This window comes from Narcine bancroftii, chromosome 8 (assembly GCF_036971445.1).
Source record: "Narcine bancroftii isolate sNarBan1 chromosome 8, sNarBan1.hap1, whole genome shotgun sequence".
Lineage (NCBI taxonomy): Eukaryota > Metazoa > Chordata > Chondrichthyes > Torpediniformes > Narcinidae > Narcine > Narcine bancroftii.
In genome coordinates, this window is record NC_091476.1 from 51,245,976 (window position 1) to 51,261,584 (window position 15,609).

Consider the following 15,609-nt stretch of genomic DNA (forward strand, 5'->3'; position numbering starts at 1 on the left):
TAGCAGCTGCAATATTGCCACCATTAATTAAAACACAGTGGCATAAAGGAAGCATTTATGTTGTTCAATAAAAACACCTTCAAAATGACATTTCAAAGTTCAGGATTGCAAACAACATTCTAAGAATTCAGTAAAAAAAAAATTGATTATTTAAAAATAGAGAAAACCGTTTGGCCCGTTACCTGGGCTCTGCTGTTTAATAAAATAATGTTCTACTAAACACCATTATTCTGTCATGATCTATTATATTTGAATTTCCTAAAAATCCATTAACCTTGGTCTTCAGTTAGACCCCTCTTTAGAATTCCAAAGATTCACTTTTCTCTGTGTGAAAGCAATTTCTCTTTGTGATTACATTTGCACGAATGATTGCCTCTGATTTATGAGAGTACGGACAACTGAAAAGTAAACAATGATTCTTTCTGTTGAGATAGCAATTCTTGGAATAAAATCAGCAATTGAAAGTTGTAGTGAACATTGTGCTATTTTCCATCCAAGTGCCAAAATATCAGTGCTGTTTCAAGTTCATCACCAGCAAATAAGATTATATATTTAATCCTGTACTCATTTAGTAAACAAAGACCTTGCAATTTAAATCACAGTAGCAATGCTCACTATTATAGCACGGCAACCTGATTGTACCTCAAAACGGTTTATACAAAAAAATTAACGGGTTACACATCCAATCACAAACATGCAATGACCAAGGCAAAAACAATTCCTGTTGATACGCATTTTAATTCAACATCTGAAAAAAAAAGGTTTCTATCCCTCAGTCCAACTTAAAATAAATGTAGAGCCCTTGAAAAATCAACTGCAAATGGCTATGATGGAAATGCGGATGGGTAAATCACCTGGTGATGATGGATTTTCGGTCAAATTTTATAAAAAATGTTATGATGACTTCTCTAGTGTTTGGAGATGTATTACGCCAAGTTGGAGAATATTATGAATTACCTGAGTCTTGTTCTAGTGCTTTAATTACAGTAATTCCAAAGAAAGATAGAGATCCTTTGAAAGTATCTTCATATAGGCCGATTTCGTTGTTAAATGTAGATTATAAAATTATAGCTAAAATTTTAGCAAATAGATTGGCTAAATTTTTACCTAAGCTGATTCATATGGATCAGAAAGGTTTCATAAAGAATACATTACACCGCAAAAGTTAAATAAATGGGACCCAACAGTATCTGATAGATGTTTTCGATGTAAAAAAGAAAGGGGAACAACAATTCATGCAATCTGGACATGTGAGAGAGTAGAAAAATTTTGGGATGATCTCAATCAGATATTAAATAAAATAACAGAAAACAATATACCAAAGAATCCAGAGATCTTTCTCCTAAGTAACATAAAAAATAAAGAATTTGGAATTGACTTGGAGGATGCACAAAAAAGATTTGTTAAGATAGCCCTAGCTGTAGCAAAAAAATGTATTATGTCAACCTGGAAATTGGAAGATAATTTGAAAATACAACAATGGTATATAGAAATGAATAAATGTATTCCATTAGAAAAAATAACATATAGTTTAAGAAATAATATTGAAATATTCGAACAAGTATGGGAGCCTTACATTAAATACAATAGCGAAAACCTACCGGGAACAAACATTACCTAAGTTGATGGAAGGAGAAGAGAAGAAAAAAATGGACTCAGTAGAATTTCTGGTGTATTTTTGTTGAATGACAACATTGTCTAACTGAATTAATGCAACCTAGATTGTATAACTAAAATGGATGAGAGGGGGGAGGGATGGGGGGGTGGCTTGGGAGGAGGGAGGGGGGAGGGAGAAAAAGTCACTGTAAATGTGTGGAAAAGAAAAAGTGTATATCATGGCTATTGTGATTTATGGTGTGAAAAATAAAAAATTTAAAAAAAAAAAAAAAAAAAAAAAAAAAAGAATAGATATGCCTCAGATAATATTTTACGTGTGATTAGTTGATTAATAGATTCCAACAATCTTCAGACCATCCGATGGTGATATCTTTAGATGCCGTTTGATAGAGATGAGTGGAATTTTCTGTTCAAAGTTCTGGAGAAATTTAAGTTTGGTCCTTTTTTTATTGGTTGAATTAAAGCTTTATATAGTAAACCGGTAGCTAGAGTACTGACGAATGTTTTGATTTCGGAACCGTTTAAATTGACCCGATCTACTCGTTAAGGTTGTCCTTTATCACCAGCATTGTTTGCGTTAGTGATCGAACCTTTGGCACAGTTGATAAGACAAAAATATACAGATACAAGGTACGAAAGTTTTAGATGAGGAATATAAAATTAATTTATTTGCCGATGATGTATTGGTGTATCTAACAAATCCAGCTCAATCACTTTTACATTTGAAGGAATGTCTGATGCAATATGGACGTCTTTCTGGATATAAAGTTAATTGAGAAAAAAGTGAAATATTACCAGTGAGTGAAGGAGATTATTCATCTTATAAGAATATTCTTAATTTGAAATGGACGGATCGAATTAAGTATTTGGATATAATTTTGGATGTTAATTATCAATCTTTATATAAATTAAATTATGTTCCGTTAATAAAAAAATTAAAACTGATTTGATTAAATGGAAAGATTTACCTATTAATTTATTGGGTAGAATAAATACAATTAAGATGAATATTTTTCCACATATGCAATATTTATTTAAATCTATTCCGTATTTACTTGATACTATTTTTTTCGAGATTTGGATAAAATGGTTAGGGAGTTTTTATGGAGAGGTAAATTTTCAAGAGTAGCCTTGAATAAATTAACTTGGAAATATGAATTAGGGGGACTACATTTACCACATTTTCAAAATTATTATGAAGCAGCTCAACTTAAATTTATTAGTTCATTAATAGATTTGGATCAGCCCACTAGTTGGGCCAAAATTGAGATGGCAAATATCTCTGAATTTAAAATACATCAATTTTTGTTTGGATGGAATGTAAACTTGTTTCAGCAACATAATGTGCCTATATTAAAACATTTAATGAAGTTATGGACAAAGAAAAAGAAAATGATAGGCTCTAGTGGTGAATTATCGGCCTTGACTCCGTTGTATAATAATCAACTTATTTCTTTTTCAATGCATAATTGGAAATTTAAAGGTGTGGAAAATTTGGGAGATTGTTTTAAAGAAGATAATTTTTTATCTTTTTATCAGATGAGGGACAGTTTGACAGAACTCTTTGTTTCTTTATTATCAAATTTGATCTTTGGTAAAACATGTTTGGTCGAGATATGATTTTACCTGAAATGATTAAATTTGACACTTTTCTTATGAAGGTATCAGAGAAGGGTTATATTTCATTTATGTATCAACTATTACAGGATGGTATGGATAAAAAGGGTTGGGATAAATCCAAAGGTAAATGGGAAGTGGAGATCGGTTTTATTTTTTCTGAGGATGATTGGTCAGATATTTGTTATGATAGTGTAACTAGACTGATAAATGCACGCTATGCAATGATTAATTATAATTTTTTACATCAATTATACTTAACACCTGAAAAAATAAAAAAAGTATGGTTTACATGAATCAGATTTGTGGTTTAGATGTGGTAACGCTGTTGGAACATTTTTTCATGCGGTTTGGTGATGTATAGATATATATATACAATCTTTTTGGAAGAAAGTAGAATTGTTTCTGGAATACCTATATAAGATTAAAATACCCTTAGATCCGACAGTATTTTTATTTGGTAGTTTGCAACCTCTGAAAGGTTTGGGCTTAGCTAAATTTCAACTTGCTTTTGTATATTTAGCTTTATCTGTAGCGAAAAAATGTATTGCTAGTACGTGGAAAGATATGAATATGATTGATATTAAAAGATGGCATAATTAGATGAAATATTGTTTAATAATGGAAAAAATTACATATGTTTCACGTGATAACTATAGTTTCTTTATTAATAAGTGGTTGTTATATTCAGAATATTTACATTTTGATTTACATTGATTAGATCTTAATATGTAAGCTTAATTTTTCTTTAATTTTTTTTCTCTTTATGGCTCTCCTTAGGAGAGCTGGCTGAAAGGTGGGGGTTCCTTTTTTTTCTTTTCTTTATAAAATGTTCATGTTTAGTTTATTGTTATATATGCTACTTATTATCTGTATTTTGAACGAATAAATAAAGTTTTTTAAAAAATCAACTGCAAATTGTTCCATTTTCTGAACCTCCTCTGCTAAATTTACCAGAAAGCCTATGACAAACAGTAAAACAGCATTTTTTTTTAAGTGACAACCTCCAGGAAACAGTCTTTTGATTCCATGACAAAATTTTGAATTTCTGAACAGTAAAACGAATACTGCAAAAAAAGTCAAAATAATTTATCTCTTGAATGTGTTATACCAAATAAAATGAAGTCTGTGGAATTAATTGGCTCAGATTGCTGTAGAGGCCAAGACATTGGAGACATTTAAAGCAGAGGTTGATAGATTCTTGATTAGCAAGGGCATCAAAGATTATGGGAGAAGGCAGGAGAATGGGATTGAGAGGCAAAATATATCAGCCATGATTCAAATGGCAAAGTAGACTCTATGGTCAGAATGGCCTAATTCTACTTTTTAATTTTTTTTATTTAAATGTATTTTTTTTAAAACACAGCTTGGTAATAGGCCCTTCCGGCTCACAAGCCCATGCAACCAAAATACACCAATTAACTTACAACCCATGTACGTTTTGAAGGGTGGGAGGAAACTGGAGCACTCTGACAAAACCCAAGCAGACACAGGCAGAACGTACAATCTCGTTATAGACAGCGCTGGATGCAAACCCAGGTCACTGGTGTTGTAACAGCGCTGCACTAACCAGATTTCAGATTTATTGTCAGAGTGACATCACATTGTTTTTCCTGCAGGCAAAGCAGGATTATCATTTATTGGTAATGCAAAAAAACTGTACACAGTGTATAAATGTAAACAAATAAAGTAAAGGATATATGGCACTACCTAATTTCAGATTTTATTATTGGGCAGTCAATATAGGTAACGAGGACCATCGCCTTCCCAAGATCGTGTTATATGGCGAGCTCTCCACTGGCCACCGTGACAGAGGTGCACCAAAGAAGAGGTACAAGGACTGCCTAAAGAAATCTCTTGGTGCCTGCCACATTGACCACCGCCAGTGGGCTGATATCGCCTCAAACCGTTCATCTTGGCGCCTCACAGTTCGGCGGGCAGCAACCTCCTTTGAAGAAGACCACATAGCCCACCTCACTGACAAAAGACAAAGGAGGAAAAACCCAACACCCAACCCCAACCAACCAATTTTCCCCTGCAACCACTGCAACCGTGTCTGCCTGTCCCGCTTCGGACTTGTCAGCCACAAATGAGCCTGCAGCTGACATGGACATTTACCCCCTCCATAAATCTTCGTCCGCGAAGCCAAGCCAAAGAAGAAGAATGTTTTGGTTACATTTTCATAATCGATTGGGCATCCACTTTGGACGTAGAGTTGAATTTTGTTAAAAACTTTTCTATCTCACTTCTTAGATCCCATCTCAATCCCATTCTCCTGCCTTTTCCCTAAAATAAATCAATTGGCAATCCAATTGTCAGGCAGACTCAGAGTTTGGGTGCAGCTCGAAAACATTTTGGATTTCATGTTTTTTTTTCTTTCAAGTTCTATTCTGTCAAATCATCTTTTTCAACCTTTACATGATTTTGCTTTTCATGATTGCTACAGATTGGGCATTGAACATTTCAAAGATCTTTTTATTGACAATAGTTTTTCTGAAAAGTTCAACTTACCAAATTTTTTTCAGATGTTTGCATCTCAGATCCCTAATTTCCCTAGGGCACCTGATGCAAACCTTATTTATATGCTCACAACTTTCTTGTTAAGGTCTAATATCCATTATTTATGATAAGTTGGTAGGCTTAAGACATGCTCCCTAAGTTAAAATTAAAAAAGCCTGGAAACAGGATTTAAGCCTTTCAATATTGAGCGAGGTTTAGGATTCAGTTTTTAAGTTGGTTAATACCACATCTTTATGTGTGTCATTGTTACAATTTAAAGTTGTACATGAGGCTCAGATGTCTAAAGTTAAATTATCTCTTATTTATTCAGATATAGAACTTCGCTGCGATAAATACAAGAGGGAAGAGGCTTCTTAAATCCGCATGTTTTGGACATGTCCTAGTCTTGAAGGATATTAGAGAGGTGTGTTTCAAAATCTATCCTTAATCCTTAATTTAAATCTAGAGCCTAATCTTTTGGTTGCTCTTTTCAGTATAACTGGAGAGAATGAGGTTCTTTTAACTCCAATCAAATGTTGTGTTCTGTCTTTTGCCTCTCTCTTAGCCAGGCATGCAATATTGCTTTCATGGATGGATGCTGCCGCACCTACCTATGCTCAGTGGTTAAGGGACATTATGTCCTGTTTAAACCTAGAAAAGATTAATTACTCAATTAATAACTCAAATATAAGGTTTCAAATGTTGTGGGGACCTTTAGACATAATATAAATCCTACACTGTAGTACTTTGTTATTTAACCCCAGGAATGAGTTACATTTTTTTCTTTGATTTCTTTTTTTTAGCTATGACAATGATGGTATGGGGATGGGGTTTAAAGACATGACTATCCGTGTTAAAATTATTAGATGTGTCTATGTTTTATATATTATGGATGCACTTTACATGCCTTTATAATTCTCAGAGCTAAGTAATTTACCATTTTTATTATACATTCCGTAAATGTATTATGTGTGCACATTTATGGATATAAAATTAATAAAAATATTATAAAAGAACTGTAAACAGATAATGAATGTAAGCAAACTGTGCAATACAGGAAAAAAAAATTTAAAATCAATAAAATGCACAAGTAAAAGTCCTTAAAGAGTCCCTAATTGAGTTTGTTGTTGAGGAATTCGATGGTGGAGGGGTAACAGCTGTTCCTGAACCTGGTGGTGAGTCTTGTGGCACCTTGTAGCTCTTCCCTGATGGCAGCAGCGAGAAAAGAGCATGTGCTGAATGGTGTGGATCTTTGATGATTGCTGCTGCTCTCCAACGGTAGCTGTACTCAATAATGGGGAGGGGGTGGCCTGTGATGTCCTGGGCTGCATCCATCATCTTTTGCAGGGTTTTACACTCAGGGGTATTGGTGTCACAATACCAGACCATGATGCAGCCGGTCAGCCCACTTTCCACCACACATCCATAGAAATTTGCTAGGATTTCTGGTGTCATACCAAACCTCCGCAAACTCCTGAGGAAGTAGAGGCGCTGACATGCCTTCTTCACAATGCCATTAGTGTGTTGGGTCCAGGAAAGATCTTCCAAGATAGTGACTCCTTAGAACCACAATACTAACCGTGCTGCCTCTGGGTCTTATTGTCTTTTCACTGACTTATTTGTTCATCTTGACAATAAAAAAGGCCTAATTCATACATTCTGACTAAAACTGTGCTTGAATGTACCTTAATGAGTATGATAAACACCAATGGTAATCTGAGAATAAATGAGCAGAGAAGATTGAATGAAGTGAAACAAAGACACAGAAATGCTGGAGGAACTCAGCAGGTCTTGCAGCACTCATAAGAGATAAAGATATATAACTCCTAAGGTATATACAGGCACTAAAATATATCTTGAATAGGGCTCAGGTCCGAAATATCAGTTATATATCTTTACCTTCTAGGGATGCAGTGAGACCTGCTGAGCTCCTCCTGCATTTCTGTGTTTTTACAGAGAAGATCTGCTAAACAAATCAGCAATCTTCATCCAACACTACACATTTCAACAACCACAAGCTCTGCAAGCTCAGTTTGAAACAATATGTCATACCTTCCTGCCTAAAGTGAATCAGTAAGTGCCCAATCACTGGGTTCCAAGTAATCCAAGCCACTGTGAGTCCTGGTGCATGAGGGTCAGTAACCTCTCCATTAAAGAGTGAAGCCTGCAATTAGATACTGCAGTACTTGGAAAAAACAAGACAAAACTATAATTCAAAAAGCCTTAACTCGATTACATTTTGAAATCTGTAAAAGTACTGAAAATTCAACATCTCCTAACCTAGATTCCTTGTCACATACCTCAAGGGATTCTGTTTGTGCAAATTGTTTGTCTAACAACTGTCAGTAAATCAGCTGAAGTGCTGTGTTCAAAAAAGAAGATGCCCTGAGGCTTTCCCAATGGGGAAAGTGTATAGAGATTGCACATTCATGGTGAAGATAAGGCAGTGAGACTGGGAAATTGGACATTTTCAGAGGTGGAGAGGGTGAATAGTGTCACGGATTTAGGTAGGAAGGGTCTAAACAAGGGGGACGTGATATTGTTGAGGTACAAGATGCTTGATGGGGCAGGAGAGAACAGAAACAATGGGTCTGTTTGGCCAGTTCTGGTTGTGAATCAAGTATGAGATAGAAGCAGGCAGTTAAAGGCTGGGGAACTATTAGGTTATTGACTATCAGCTTATCTTCATGACAAGCTTACTGGTCTCCTCAACAACAGTCCCATTCCACTCAAAGACTGATTGAAGTTGTTTGTGCATATGTATCAATCCCACAGGAAACTCTAATCATTAATGCTCTCTCGTTCCCTTTCATTCTTTCAGAAGCTCCTTAACTATCTCCACGACAAGATTTTATGACCTGCATGATATATTTGATTTCTGGTCAATATTTAGAACTACAAAACTAAAATGAAACATTTGATCATTAACACATTATTCTTTGGTGGAACTAATTAGAGGCAAGTTCCCTACAGTATAACCAATGTATCTGAGGATTATGAAAGAGTTGCAGAAATCAGTATCTTTCTCTTCTTAACAACTATTATTCACCGCACAGTTTATTTAAGATAACTGAGACTGTAGACAGTGGATCCAGTATCTCCCTCTATTCAACCTGCAAGCAGACATCATGACTGGCATTACACAGAAGGATACAACTTGTATTGCACTTTGAACAAATTTTTAGAAGATCTTATCTGAAATTTGGAATTATAGAGCAGAGATATCAAGTTCTTGCCAAATCAGGATGCAATTAGTTGTGATCATCCAAAAGTTGCTTTTTACAAGGGAATTACAATTACCACCCAGATTCTGGTCAATGCATTTTCTGATAAAAATCGGAACAGACAGTAGCATGCATTCAAAAATGAAAAAGGTATTTAATTGGCAGACTCCCTTCTCTTCCAATTATTACAATTTATCTTGAGTAAAGATCTTTGTTAAGTACATTGAATAATTAGCTTAGCAGATTCTCACCTCAGGAGAACAATGGTGCCTATATTACTCTAACTCTTTGAGATGATACGCCCATGTCATTATGTGTGAAATAATCCCATAATATTGTTTGCCATTTGTTTCTACAATCTATGAACATCAAAGATTAACGGAAGAACTTCATGTCACTGGGATATTGAAGGTAGTCTTCTTCTACACAAAACACTTCAGCCCATGTGTATGCCAAACATGATGCCCAAACCAAACTAAAACTCCACTACTTGTACTTGATAGATATCCCTTAATCCCCTTCATGTTCATGTGTCTGTCTCGAAGCCTCTTAAATGCTACTACTATGACTGTTTCCATCAGTACTTCTGGCAGCCTGAACCAGGAAATTTCCATTCTCTAAGATATTTTCCCTTAAATTTCCTCTCTCTTACCTTAAATGGCCAATCATGCTTCTCATCATCTTATAAACCTCTAGCTAGTTCTCCCTCACTCCAGAGAAAACAATCGATTTATTCAATTTCTCCCTATAATATATACCCTTCAAACCAGACAAAGGAAATTGGCAGAGAATCAGTGTGGCACAGCTTCTTGTCTCCTCATATTTATTTATTTATTTATTTATTTGCCTTTTAAGTCTTTAAAGCCATTCCTCATCCTGTACCTAAATTTCTTCCAGCCCAACGACCTGGCCACTGAGAAGTGGATCCACATTCTGCAAATCAATTTCTCGACTCTTCCACTTCTCTTTCCTGAAATATCTTCTCAATCTTTAATTTCCCCATCAGATTACTGCTCAGATAAGATTTTTTTTCCAAACATGCAAAATAGTATACAAATGCTACTTGGTGTAATTTGGGCTCAGGAACAATGATAAATTAGTTCAATGTAAGTGAGAAAAATCCTGAAGCATTTCAAAGAGGAAGAAAATCACTTTCTACAGATGTGAGGTGGAAAGTGTGCTGACTGGCTGCATTACTGTCTGGTATGGTGACACCAAGACCCATGCATAAAGTCCTGCAAAATGTAGTGAACCCTTTTCACCATCAAGAACATCTACAAGGACTGTAAATGTGTGAAAAAGAAAAAGTGTATATCATGGCTATTGTGATTTATGGTGTGAAAAATAAAAAATTTTAAAAAAAAACGAACATCTACAAGGAAAGCTGTCGATGAAGGGCGGCAGCAATCAAGAATCCACACCACCCAGCACATACCCTGTTCTCATTACTACTATCCAGAAAGAGGTATGTCACAAAACTTGCACCACCAGATTCAGGAACAGCTGCTACCCCTCCACCATCAGACTTCTCAACAACAGACTCAATCAGGGACCCATTTAAGGACCTTATTGACCTTGTGCACCTTATTGATTTTTTCCCCTCTCTGTATTACACAGTTTGTTTAAATTTCTTTTTTTTTTATTTAATGTGTACATTTTGTACATTTTTTTTTCGCACTACCAATAATTAGTAATTCTGCCTCGCCCGCAGGAAAAAGAATGTGATGTCTCTGATAATAAATCTGAAATCTAGAGCAGCTCTAAGTTTTACGCCAATACTACAACTCAACCACTTGTGGGTGCATGGTTGCCACAACTCAGATGACAAAATTGCAAAATAATTTCAAGACATTCAGACATTAAATCATAAAATAGATTCAAGCATCTCAGCAATGATATTGAACAGAACTAAACATGTCGTTATGCCTGAAGATTCATGTCATCTTTCCCAGTTGGATAGATTTTGGATGGTTAAAGTTTTCAAAAACATTCTTTCTTTAAAAAAGTAAAATTGCAAAAACTATGGTAGATTTAAGCAATGTTGAATTTTTATTTTAGTGACTTAAATATAAATTTTGTTTTCTGCTGTCATTCAAAAAACTTCAAAATAGACACTGGAAAATTGCATTGTATTTAAATATCATATTCATATTTATCTTAACTTTATAAAAGCAGATACCAAGATTTAGGAGGGGCATGAGGTTCATGAAACTGTGGATCAGTTGATCCTTATTAAGCAAGAAGAATGAGGTGGGAAGCATTGTAAAAGGAGGGAAACAGAGAGACCACAAATATATTTCCTGAGATCAAAACTAGAAGTGTAACATTACTATCTACTGGTAAACAAACTTGTAAGCAATTATAAAGCTACCAGAATGTAATCAATTATTGCAAAAATAATTAAATACAAAACTCCAGGCTTATGCTTCAATGGTACAAGGCATTGGTGGACCTCATCTGCAATATAGGTATCCTTATGCAATTATATCAATGTGATGGAAACAGTTCAGAAAAGGTTTACCAGACCTTTGCCAGGAATAGATGAATTCTCTTGCAAGGAAAGATTGGATAGGCTATGGCTTGTATCTGCCAGAGTTTAAAACTGATTTAAATATATTAGATCAAATGACATCTTAGAGCAACAAGGTGGCACAGTGTTTAACATTTCTGTTTGATACCTTTTAAATGGTCACTCAAGCAGAGTCAGAATATTTTTAAGATGACGGTTGATAGATACTTCATAAGCGAGTAAATGATTACTACAGATGAACAGGATGATGGAGTTAGGGGTACAATCTGATGAGCCATGATTTTATTAGATGACAGAATAGGCTTGAAGGGCGAAGTAGCCTATGCCTGAATCTCATGTTTGAACGGGATCTCAATCCAAAGCAAACACAAGAGAAGGAATCAAATCCTTCCAGCCTGTCCCATCAATTGACTAGAAGATGGTTTATATTGGACTACTTTTTCTTTTTATACCCAATATAATTACAAGCAAAATCTTGAAATTTTCACTTATTCAGGACCTTGAACAACTAATACGAATCTTCATCTGAAGTATTTCAAGATTGTTCTCTTAAACAGTCGAGATATAATGTTCAGCATCCTTACTCCTGATTCCTCCTTTCTTTTACCTATCAAATCTGTTTAACTTTTATGCACTCATCACAAGATCTCTGACACAACCATCTAGAGCAGGGGTGTCAAGCTCAAATTCACAGAGGGCCAAAATTAAAAACTTCGACTAAGTCGTGGGCCAAACTAAATATTTATTGAAAATTTTCAACAACATCTGCATGTTTTCTCTTCTTTCAACATATGTAATGTTAAACTTTTTCTTATTAAAATAAATGTTTAATAATAGTTTTGGTTAAACTCTTTCCAGAAGAAGCATTAACAAATGAGAAATAAAATATTCAATAAATAATATTTCTCTCTAGCCTTTAAGCTCCTTTTAAATGTATTTTTTTCACAAGCCAATAAGTCAAAAAAATAACAACTTGCTTCAATGAAAATCCAATCTTTCAACTATGAACAGTCCAAAGTTAACCAAAGAAAATATTAATCCAAGCTTAGCTTGCTACACTGTGATTTACTCTGATGCACCTGGGTCTAAACCAGATACTTGGCATCTCTTCTTAGATGCAAGTTCATCAAACTCTGGGGTCAGAGTTTGCCTCCCACCTGTCTTGAAAGATCCTGTTTTCTGTCTTTCGTTTGGCCATTTTTCGTAAGGGGTTTATTACATGTGAGTTAGGCGACAGGTCGCAGATGCTCATGAAAGTAAAGAGAGGAGGTGGGGGCTATTAGCGAGCTGACGGGCTGGCCCCAATGCATTTTCAAAGCATTCTGGGATTTGTAGTATTAGCTGTGCATGCGCTATTCTGGCGCAGCGACCAGCAGGCCAGCTCTAATACATATTTGATATGATCTTGCAGGCCAAATATAATTATATCACAGGCCAAATTTGCCTGAGTTTGACATGTGTGATCTAGAGTGAGGGTGGCTAACTTTTTAATTTTTAATTTAGACATACAGTACAGTAACAGGCCATTTCAGCCCATAAGTCCATGCATCCAATTAACCCACAGCCCCGGTTACGTACTCAAAATGGCCTGTTCCCATGCTGTATGTCTAAATTAAAAATTAAAAGGTTGGCCACCTCTTCTGCAGTGAAGGCATTATAATTAAAATGTATCATGTGCCCTCAAGATGCTGGAACTATGAGGCAAACAGAAAATGCTGGAAACATTCAGAAGGTTGAACAGCATCCACAGAAAGAGAAACAGGCTCAACATTTCAGATCTGCAATACTTGTCAGATTTGAAGAACTTCTGAGGAAGATTCTGGACATTAAACATTAATCAGATTCTCTTTTCACAGATGTTGCATGATTTATTGAGTGTTTCCAGTACCTTTTGTTTCACCTGGCCAGGAAGGGGATATAACTGATTTACTTCAATTGTCATAGCTGGTATTGGCTGCTTCAAGTTCAAGTTTATTGTTATCTAATTGTCCGAATGAAACAGCACATTTCTGCAACATAGCGTGTATATAATACTCACACAAATAACAAAAATCCTATACCAACCAAAAAGATAATCTGAACCAAATTAAAATTACTGATTCAATGGAGGTAATGCCAGACTTTGCCACCTCTACGCATCACCTCTTCCATGCACATGCCACCCCTACCAATTTTGACACAGTTGTGATAATTCTTTGAAATCAAAACTGACTTTAAATGTGGCAAATACATCTGTCCCAACAAATCATGTTTCATAATCGAATGGTCACTTATGTATTTGCTCTACTTTATTGCATTTCTCCCAAAACATGAGCCTGATTTTATTCCTTTTTACTGCATTAATCACTGTAGAAATAGTCCTTAGTTTGTAAAACAGTAATTGCTGTGATATCTTCATACTGTTCAACACCAACTTTGTGACAGAACATCATTTTCTCAATTACAAAATAAACGGATCTGAAAACAAAATACTGCAGGCTTTTTGAATATCTTTCGCTACAAATTGTTACGTCTAAATCTCTAAAGCCGCTTTCACACTTGCCAGTGATTCCAGGAATCAAATGCCAATCGGCCTTTAAAGTGGCAAGTGTGAAAGCAAAATCTGCTCAACGCCGGCATCAGATGACGTCATCTCACGCCGGGGATTGACGGCCTCGTCCCCTAGTACAATCCCCGGGCATCTGCAGACGCCGGCGTTGAGATCGGGCAAGTGTGAAACGGGCAATTCCATTGCAGGCACTTCCTATTAAAGGTAGAACAAACCAAATGAAAGGGATAGACCCTTGCAGGTGTGAAAGTGTTCAGGGTCCCAGTTCGTGTGAAAGGCCAAACCCCCATTCCTATCCCGGGACGCTGAACGGCCGATTTACTGGGATGCAAATGTGAAAGGGGCTAAACAGTCAGCTAGTCTGGCAGATTGGGGAGACCACTGACCCTGCTGTGATACCTTAAGTGCAGTGTGATACGTTGACTTGAGAAACTGACAAGTGAAAGACAAAGGGGAAGGATATGGTGATGACGGATTCATTGAATGTACAATCTTTGCCTACCCCCTGCTCTTCCCATGCCAACCCTAAGCTCTCCTTCTCCTATCGTCACAACTAATTGACACAACCCACGACGAAGTGAGAGACTCGACAAGACTTCTCCAGCAAGTTGCATGAACTTTCTGCCTGTTGGATAGAGGAAGGCAGCTGGGTGCAGAGAGCCTGCTTTTACTATAGTGCATCATGCACTATTATCGGCAAGGATTTAACACCGGGAAGCAAGGCATCTCCAAGCAGGTCTCAATGCCACCCTCGCCCTCAGGGGGTGCAGAATGCTTGCCAGTGAACTAACTGGGGCCGAGGCGGGCCGGGCCTGGGGCTTGCGGTGACACTTCGGCCGGCTCCTGTCAAACTCTTGCAGCACCTCGCTCTCAGGCCCAGCTCGCCCCCAGTGAACACATAACGGCCGGAACCGCTGGAAGCCATCCACCCCTCCCCGTCGCGACCACGAGCCACCACTTCTGTACCTCACCGACACCGACACCGCCGCCGTCCTCCCGCCGCTGTTGGCGAGGCGATCGTCGTCCGCAGCCGCGCCCCGCCCCTTCCCTGCCCTCTACCTCTCATTGGTCGGCCTGACGCGCCGTTCCGATTGGCAGCGAAGCGACGTCACTGCGCTTGCGTCCGTTGAGGTTGACAAAAACCCGAGGGGCGGGCTGACGTCATTTTGCGCGCGCCTGTGATGACGTGTCGCCGGCTCTCCTTGGTCGAAATGCGATCGGGGAGCTCGGCTTCGTAAGGGAATAGTGTCTGCCTGATACATCAACGGCGTCGGCGAATGAATTAGTGTCAGCGTCCGAGGGGCGACGGGAAGCTGGGGAAAAAGCAAGAAGAGGGAAGAGGAGGAGGGGGATAGGAGGGGAGCAGGAGGAGGAAGGATGCAGGAGGGTGTTGAAAGGGGAGGAGGAGGAGGGGGGTTGAAAGGGGAGGAGGAGGAGGGGGGTTGAAAGGGAGGAGGAGGAGGGGGGTTGAAAGGGGAGGAGGAGGAGGGGGGTTGAAAGGGGAGGTGGAGGAGGGGGGTTGAAAGGGGAGGAGGAGGAGGGGGGTTGAAAGGGGAGGAGGAGGAGGGGGGTTG

The 15,609-nt window shown here is 37.5% G+C and overlaps 1 protein-coding gene across 6 annotated transcripts in view; it reads right to left on the minus strand.

Annotated features, from left to right (window-relative positions):
- klhl13 (kelch-like family member 13) overlaps positions 1-15,396 on the minus strand; it is a 182,973-nt gene extending 167,577 nt beyond the window's left edge. For 2 of the 6 annotated variants that reach the window (XM_069893679.1, XM_069893677.1), the window contains exon 1: positions 15,002-15,088. Coding sequence is in view for 1 of the 6 variants with exons in the window: in XM_069893676.1 (XP_069749777.1) it covers positions 15,095-15,297 (203 nt within the window). In the remaining 5 variants the exon portion in view is untranslated. The other 4 variants (XM_069893676.1, XM_069893683.1, XM_069893682.1 and 1 more) reach the window with 4 other exon arrangements.
- Positions 15,397-15,609: the final 213 nt, after the last annotated feature.